This window comes from Brachyistius frenatus, unplaced genomic scaffold (assembly GCF_029030835.1).
Source record: "Brachyistius frenatus isolate BFR_SWC_R1_liver_20210118 unplaced genomic scaffold, ASM2903083v1 Contig_62, whole genome shotgun sequence".
Lineage (NCBI taxonomy): Eukaryota > Metazoa > Chordata > Actinopteri > Embiotocidae > Brachyistius > Brachyistius frenatus.
Window position 1 is genome coordinate 988686 of NW_027210661.1, and position 9252 is coordinate 997937.

Genomic DNA, 9252 nt, shown 5'->3' on the forward strand with positions numbered 1-9252 from the left:
CCCGGAGGTTTAGCCTCATCAGTTCGTGTACATTTGGTTAAAGTTTAAATATAGAGAAATAAACACACATTCTTTGTGTCATTGCCATTATACAACTAGATCTTATTCCCTGACAGAGCTACAGGGTACAAAATAAAACAGCCTTTCTGTCCTTTAGCTTTCCCACTTTTCTCTGTTTGTGTCCTTTTTCCTCCTGCTCATTGACTCTGCCTGTAAGGTGCTTTTAGCGGGCCTTGTGTGGCCGGGTTAGAGATGGATGTGTGGCCCTTGGGAGCTGCAGGCAGAGTGCAACACTGATCATGTCAGACAGGCTGGGGAGGCTGCATAAGATCATCATCACCCAGCAGTGAAGTGAATCGCCGCAGTGGCACTTTCACACAACCTCTGACCTGCGGGGTAACCTCTGAGGTCATGATCAAGGTCAGGGGTCAGCAAGGGCCTCAGTGATCAGGGCAATCGAAGGCCCCTCCTGCCGCTTCCACTTTTTTTTTCTTCTCTCGCTTCTTGCCCCTCCTCTTTTTTCTCTCTCTCTGTTCTTCTATCTGTTTCTTGGGACCAATTGAGACAACCCGTCCCCTGGGAGCACAAAAAGGAAAGCAAGAGAAAATCAATAGGGAAGATGAGTGAAGACCTGGAGGTCCCATCAAAAACTGAATGCTTCTCTGTGTGCTGGTATGATTCACACATCTACAAAAAAACATACAAGTGGTATCACTTTTGAGGAACAGGAAGTCAGCAGTAAATACAGGTCTGGAGAATGCAAAACTGGAAAGGTTTTAGTGTCGTCCGGGGTCAATAACAAGTAACTTGACAGGCCCTTGTGTCTTTTTTTTTGCCTCTTTTTATCTGCACTGCATAAATACACACATGTGGTTAGCTGCTGTAGTGATGTTAAAATTCAGGAAGATGCAATATTGATTCCTCCATGAGATTCGAGGTCTGCAACAACAAGTGAAAGAGCAGGATGGCAGATTTGTCCTATTCTGGCAAGAGAGATGAGGAAACAAGACACAAATGCCACGCTTTGTTTATCATCCAGGCTGCAATTGTAGCTGTGCAAAATGCCATCATATCGGCAATCAGTTCAACTTTAATTATAGTATGCCTACATTTCCAGCAACATTTGCAGGGTTTTGTGTCTCATAAAAGGATTCAAATAAATACAACTGAAGACAAAACAAACTCATTCCTGCGTATCATCTCCTGAACTCAGGAACCTCTGCTATTTTTTTTGAGAAGGAACATACATGTGTTTATAATGTTGAGCCTCACCAAGTCTACATAACTTATGAGACTGCTGCACTTCTTCCCAACACAAGATAACCCCAGGCAGGACATTAAATGATCATCTGAAAATAGAACTGTTCAGATGAAAGGGAGGATAAATAATGCAGAAAGAATACAAAACCTCTTATGGGGATAACTAGTCACACACACATGCACGCACACAGACATCCTTTTTTTTTTTTTCCTGCACGGTGAAGAAAAGTGAATGGATGTAACAGGAAGGAGGAGGACCCAGTGGAGACACACATGCTTCTCGCTTCATCTCCTCCCACTCCTCCTTGTCTGCCATTTTTTTCCGCTCACATTCAGACTTCATGACATACTCTGTGTCTGTGGGGAGCAATAATGTTGTCCCAGTCACGGCGTGTTTTTCCTGCCCACCAGAGCTCAGACACAACACACAGTGCAGGATTTCCAACCCAGCAGCCTCATCATTTTTTCATGAGTTTTGATCAGAATACATTCTTATAACAACAACAACCTGGCCGGTTGATCTTCCTACACAGAGAGTAATGTGTCACTATCTGAAGGACTGTGTTCTTTTCTTTTTTTTAATTCCTCTTTGTTTGGGTTAGATCACCAAATTAAAACTGTGAGTCATTTATTAACATTTCTGGTTAGAGGGTGCTGCAATGCTGGGTCATATCTAATAAATAAAACATTTCAGACAAACCTTTTCAAAGCTGCGGTGCTGCATACCTAATTTTCAGCTGAAATGTTTATTCATTTGGCAAATTAAACTTGCATGTTGTGAGAAAAATCCCACTGCACTGAACAAACTGCATAGGACACTACACAGGGAAGCTTTCTGCTTGTGTAAGGGAGACACCTGGTGGTGAATGTAACATGTAGCGTTTTATGTGTCCATTCGTGCAGGGCTGAGGGGCACCCAACACGGTTATTGACAAGTACAAAAGTTTTCATTAATCCCATTAAATCTGAGGCATTATTTGATCATTATTGAATGCCAGTTCAATGGCTGTAATCCAAAATTAGGCTAAAGAAAGCTATGACACACCTGATTTGAGCCCAGGCCTCTATGCTTTGTACAAACACTTAATAAAAACTTGCTCTGTAAAAAAAAAAAAAAAAAAAAAGGACATTTGCTAATTTCATCAGCAGGACGCCGCGCCCCGGGTCGAGTGTTTACCCAACCTAAAAGTGGTCGGGAGGCCCTCCGACAGTCAACAGGCCTCACAAAAGGCCCATTCAGCGCGTAACTGGAACCGAGACCAACGCTGCCACGTCAAAATGTTTGAGTATACAGCACTGGTGCAACTGTTTTTCACTTTATTTGGACCAAGAAGACAGCGCGAAATTACGCTCAGAGCAGGGCAGGTGAGACAGGGGACAACAGTGCTAAAAACAAACAAAAAAGGTCGTTGGAGGCTTTTTGCAGGTTTTATTGTCAGATAATCTGATCTGGCATTAGTCTGCACTTTAAACCGGAAACTACCGTGATTTTTAAAGTAGGGCATTTGGGTGTGTCAAATGGCTGAAATAGAAGTTTGAGGAAAGCTGCAGGGTGAAGGGTGTAAATGGGAGCTGTGGCTCACTGGAGACCAGCGGGCCGCTCCACAGTCACAGCTCAGAGAGCAGACAGGCGCTCAGCTTTGTCCCGGCGGGAAACATGTGGCGTCCATGTTCTCAAACGGATCTGTTCCTCTGTGTGCTTGGCTACCGTCGGATTTGTGTTACTCCTGGGAGTCTGCCTCCTCTACCTACCGGACCCGCTTACGCTGGAACCTTTTGTCTCTCTCTCGGAGGAGGACAGCGCAGTGACGCTCCTGATATGGACGCATCCTTTCGGTCGCCATCGCAAACTTCCGGACTGCTGGGAGCTGTTTCGTATCAACGGGTGCACGCTCACGGACGACGCGCACGCGTACATCCAGGCGGACGCCGTGATCATTCACCACCGGGAGATCGCCACCGGCACCGCTGACCTGCCGCCGGAACCGCGGCCGCGCGCGCAAAAGTGGATATGGATGAACTACGAGTCCCCCGCGCACACATCCAGACTGTGGCGTTTTGAGGGTGTTTTCAACCTCACGATGAGCTACCGCACAGACTCGAACATTTTCCTGCCGTACGGATATCTGGTCCCCCGTGCACGCACAGCCAGAGGTCTCAAGAGCAACTTGAAGCACCGGCTTCACGGACCCTCCCACTCAGACCTCCTCCGGCCCCGCCTCGTGGCCTGGGTCATCAGCAACTGGTCGGAGTCCCACGCACGCGTGGCTCTCTACTACCAGCTCAGGCGGTTCATCCGGATTGATGTGTTCGGACGCGCGGGCCGACCTTTGCCGCAGGGCAGTGACAGCGTGGTGCAGCTGGTCAGACGGTACCTGTTCTACCTGGCGCTGGAGAACTCGCAGCACACCGACTACATCACGGAGAAGCTGTGGAACGCAGTGCTGGCAGGCGCTGTCCCAGTGGTCCTGGGTCCATCCAGGCAGAATTACGAGCGCTTCCTGCCTCCCGAGGCCTTCATCCACGTGAATGACTTCCCCACAGTGAAAGAGCTGGCCCGGTACCTGCTATTGCTGAAGCGAAACCCGGCCAGGATGAGGCGGCACCTGGACTGGAGGGGGAGCTACGTCTTACACCAGCCGGCCTTCTGGAGTGAACACTACTGTACTGCCTGCAGGGCAGTGAGGAGGACAAGAGGCGAGACTGATGTGGTCAAAGACCTGTCAGGCTGGTTTTACTCGTGAAAGCACCAGTAACATCTCCAGCACACTGTGACAGTGAGAGAGAGGAAAAGACACCTTCACTGCCTTTCCGCTGCTTTCAAAAGATTACAAATGAGAATCATCTTTTGGAACTGTGCATTATATATTTAATTTATTTGAGTTGCGATGGCTGAAAATGCGACGGCTGAAATAAAATACATTTTGATTTTGTCTGAGTGATTCTGTTCACATGTTGTCTATTTGATTACTAGACCACCACAGGGTAAACATAGCCTATTTTCAAAAGTTTTGATATGAACTCTCCTCTCACCTCTTATCTGAGCTGGTATAGCATCAACTCTCTAGAATCCCTGGGTCTGATCTGCTGTTAGCTTAATGCCATACATGGGTAGTGCTCATGTTATGGCAGGCCACACGTCCCTAAAATAGCACTCCATGCCCTCGCTTTGTGTCTGCACATCATTGACTGGTTGATTGCAACACTGTTCCTGGTCATAACTGAATGATTTTAAAGGTTGTCGGCCCCAAAGCTATTTATAGAGCAGTTCATACTTCAAGCACGACTTGTTAGAATAAGATAGTACTAATATACAAATCTTTATTGCTTAATTTACGCAGATATACTCATTTCATTGATGATTTTACTCTTTTACTGTTTGTTAGCTTTGGCTATAAGGCAGAAAAAAATGAAAATGAGGGAGGAGGAGGTGAACGTGTGCGTCAGGAGTCACTTGATAGTAGTCAAGAAGCTGTGATTCGGATCATTGAAATTTACACCTCTGTCTCAGAGCCCTAACACAAATGCTGATAAAAACAACAAATGTGTGAATGTGTATATCTGTGTATCTGTGTGTTTCACACTTTACACAAATGAGACATTTCCTGCAGCACGAAGGCTGATGCCTCAACAGCTGCTCAAACCACTGACGTCTATCAGTAATAATGGTTGAAAAGCTAGACTGCTCATCCTCGTCTTAATCCCATTTATGTAAGCATATTACCAAGAGTAAAGTCATATCCACTCCCTATGCTTTCAAATATAGATCCAGTAAATGCCCCGCCTTCATCTCCTTCAAGCTTTTTGGACGTGGTCTCGTTCAAAAGTGTTCTCCAACAAGCACATTATACCTTTCCACTAAGTGGGAAAAGTACAGTCTCTATTGTCTGGACAGAACTGGTGCAAGACGTGTTGACCTATATAATATAAAGATAGGGCACTCCTCTTAATATCCCTCAAGAGCTCATTTGATCACCATGAAGACTAAAGGTATATCCATGCAAAGCTAACAGGCTGAACAGGATACCTGGCATGTTTATTGCAATAACTTCCATACAAATATTATCCCACCTCTGCTGGTTTGGAGACACAATGGGCTTCCTCTGTCAATGGACAGGTTCCCAAAATGGCAAAAAAAAAAAAAGAAGGAGACTCTAATGTTGTGTGCGTTTGAGCCGAACCCAAAAGATACGCAGGGACAGAGACTGTGCGTACAGTGCAGATGTGCTGATGTAAGGCTCGCTTCCTCTTGATATGTGGGACTTCAGTGCCTCCTCTGGCAACCTGTGTCCTCTGCTGTCCTTTGCTTGCAGACTTACAAAAACATAAACCAGAACAGAGAAAAAAAAAAAAAAATCACTGATAAGAACCATCAACTTTAATTTGCCATCAAAAACACAGATTTGGAAAACAGCCATTAGAGGAAAATGTCTGTTTTAGAAAATATTGTCAATTTAGTAGAAGAAATGTAGTGTTTCATTTCTGTTTTTGCAATTTTATTGATTCATTTTTGTATTTAAATTTTTATGTGCGCCAGACAAATGGCTATTAATCATGGTAAGGTTTTTTTTAAAAAATTTTTTTTTACCTTTTTTCTCTTATAAAACAGAAAGGCTTTGACTGGGAACCCTGATCTAAAATTATTATAATCAAACTAATACTTGATAATATATTCAGTCAAGCCTTTCAGTGTGAAGTTCAAGGTTTGATTTGCTTTTATTGTCTCCCAAAGGAATTTGATCTTTTTAGATTAAAGGATTTGCTTCATAAAAGCAGGCACGTGACAAAATACACTCAACTATAGTTCTATGTGTGCAGCAATGTTTTCAGTTTTTGTACTTAGCATCAAAACATTTAATTTTAGAATAGTGTCCTCATAAAACTGAGTCAGTGTAGTGTGCACCCATGTCTGTACAAATGAACAGCTGTTATTTGCAGCTTCACCTGTGTTTTGTCAGGAGGTGACCCTGAGCAGAGGATTCTCAACGTTTTCAAGGTCTCTGACCCAGAAGAAACAAGAGTCCTCGAGAGCGAGCGTCTGATTTTCTTCACAGTTTGCACAGCCGAGGCTCTGTGGCTTGCAATTCAGCGCATTACAATTCATCACACAGATAACTATGAATTAGAGTAACACCAAAACATAAATCTTCAACAAAGTTTCCAGATGCAGCTAATGCAAACGTTGTTCTGTGAAATACAGACCACACTTAATCCAAAGTCAAGGAGATCGTAACAGTAATTCTTCTTTCTTGTTGCTCCCCTGCAGGATGAAATACCACCTCATGTCAAAGGCTGACAAGTTTACAGAGGAAGAGGTGAGTCGTTGCTTGGCAACAAGGTGAAATACTAGATGTATCAATACGAGATAGTGATTCAAAGGTACCAGTGTTGGAGATACCGTTGAACAAGTTGAAAGTGAGCGTTGATGAATACTCAGAATCAAAGGCAGTTTGATTTAATTTAAACCTCTTAACTAGCAGCCACAGCTTATTAAAAAGATCCTTCTCAGCTCTCATCCAGACCCCCCTCTTCAGTAACAGTGCCATTCATAACCTACATGGCCCCTGGCAAGAGAGACACAGTAATCTCATTTGTACAGCAACAGATGTTTCTCTTAAAAACATCCGGGGACTGAGAAGTCTGTCTTTCATTCTCTCAGGGGATCAAAGAGACCAGTATAATCACTATGAAATCTGTCACATTTGTACTGGTTTGAGAAGACATATTGACTTACAGTAGGCTTACCATGTTGTGAAACGTAAACACTCTCCTTCTCTGTCGCTCTCTCACAGCCTGCACATATTTTATGAGGAAGCTTTCATGTTCTGTGTATCAAAAGGCTGCACAGAGGGGGAGGGGGGAGGAGGAGGAGAAAATGCATATGAAACAACAAAACCCCCAGATAAATAAACAGCCCAGTGTTCCCATGGCAGCGTGGTGCATTAATCTGACGGCTGGTTTCCCATGGCTGTGTCTCACTGCCCCATAGACCCCCACTCTGTCTCACTGATGGCTCCTGTGATTGCAATCATCCATCTTACTGTCAAAACCAAAAAAAAAAAGGGCAAGAAAGGGGAAATCACACACACCATCTCGCTCTGTGTCCAGCAAACAAGCCACCCCACTGTGAGCGGAGCCAACACACCGACCACAGGGCCTCTGCATTGTGTGTGTGCCCATGCTTGTATGATTAACAGAGAGAACATGTGTGGGTGTGCATCTTTGGTTGTCTGTGCCAGCACTATACTGCATGATCAGTCACTGGAGTGTACACGGGGGAGCGGTGGACATGTCTGATCTTGCAGCTGATCAAAAGCACCAGAGACTCGTTCCCTTGTGGCCGTGCAAGCGGGCCTCATATCAACACGTCTCTGTTCAGTAGACAGGAAAAACAAGAGGATAGAGACAGACAGCGGAGGAGGGGAGAGCGTACATGAGGAGAGAGAGACAGAAACAGGCAGCAAAGATGAAAGGATGCATAAAGAGGCCAGAGTGGAAAATGACAATGATACATAACCACACTTATCTCCCCATTCTGATGAGCTAACTGAAAGGCAAAAGTCAGCTCTGTATTTGTAGACAAAATAGTGTGCACGACCCCTCTGCAAACCTGACAGCTCTTCTTGTCTGAAAAGCTGTGGAGTTAAAATAGGAAAAATGCAATAAATCCTTCACCTGTTTGCTTTTGGGTAAATCGAATATGTACAAACTCCCCTCTGGATGCGCTGGTAACCTTGACCACAAAATCTTGTGCGATGTGATCACCCACGTAGAGGACAAAGAGCCAGACTGAGAGGAAGAACAAGAAGATAAAAGGAGGAGGAAGATGATGAGGAGCTGCAGCAAAGCGTCTGCCTGTAAATAGTCTCGCCATGCTGTGAAGTTGTGCTGTTCAGTATGGAGGGAAAGTAATTACATGCAATAAAGTGGCGACTCTATGAAATGAATCCCTTTGTTGGTGTAACTTTAATCTTACTTCAGTGATCAACATGGATAAATATCTGTTGAATACAACACATCAAAGTAAACAACAAAGCACACCTAAACATTGTTAACTATAAAAAAAATAATGAAACATGCCGCAAAACACAACGAAACAGCTGAAGGCTTTTTAAAAAGGAAGGCCGGCTACAACAGGATAACTTATCAGACACTCAACAGAAACAGACAGGTCAGACTTCTTTTGTGACTCATGCTTGAAGGAAAGCCTGATATTTTGGGAAACTCGTACTGTCTTTCTGAGCAACAAGTCCTCCAACTGATAGGATCATATTGGCCGTTTGTTCCTCCCCTCAAATATGACCCACATGGGTGGTACCTAAATGAATGCCCCATAGTTAGGTTTAGGTATTAAACCACTGGCTGGTGTGAATACATGGGTCTGGTCACCCTCCATAAGGAATCCTTTCCAGTCATTGCATCCTGCTGGGCGTAGACCTCAGGCGGTTTTGAAAGTTTTCGAGCAGCCTTTAACCAATCAGCATTGACAAACACATACGCTGAAACTTTACCACTGCTGCAACTATGTATAGAAAAAAAAAATGCTTGACTTTAGCGTCATCACACTTATCCACCACCTTGGTCCCCCTTTTAGAGTGGCTCAGCGAGTGTCGATATCAACACATTTTCCAGACACAGTAAAGAAAACTAAATCTGTGAGTAATTATCTGGCACAGCCAGACTGCACTTGGTTAGGTCAAAGGTCATTTGGCCACATTAATGTAATTATTTATACAACCAGTAGAGGTCGCTAAACTTTAAAATGTAACTGTGGGTTGAAATAAGCTGCTTGCGCTAAAGACCTATGGAATTGTTTTTTGAAGGAGGACTATCGTTCTCGAGAGTTGTAAAAAAAAGATTGATGCCATTTTCATGTCTGTGCAGGAAAAACTACTGTGAGAAGCTGGTTAGCTTAGCTTAGCACAAAAACTGGAAATAGGGACCAACAGTTAGCAAGGTTCTGTGTAAAGGTGTAAAATCCACTACCAGCAC

At 44.1% G+C, this 9252-nt stretch overlaps 1 protein-coding gene across 1 annotated transcript; it reads left to right on the forward strand.

Annotated features, from left to right (window-relative positions):
• Positions 1-2825: 2825 nt before the first annotated feature.
• On the forward strand, positions 2826-4202 carry LOC138625498 (alpha-(1,3)-fucosyltransferase 4-like). The gene has a single exon (XM_069706453.1). The coding sequence runs from the start codon at positions 2826-2828 to the stop codon at positions 4002-4004; it is 1179 nt and encodes a 392-aa protein (XP_069562554.1). The 3' UTR covers positions 4005-4202.
• Positions 4203-9252: the final 5050 nt, after the last annotated feature.

Excerpts from the sequence above, each read along its gene's own strand:
- LOC138625498 (XM_069706453.1), top strand. The coding sequence starts at position 2,826 with ATGGGAGCTGTGGCTCACTGGAGACCAGCGGGCCGCTCCACAGTCACA.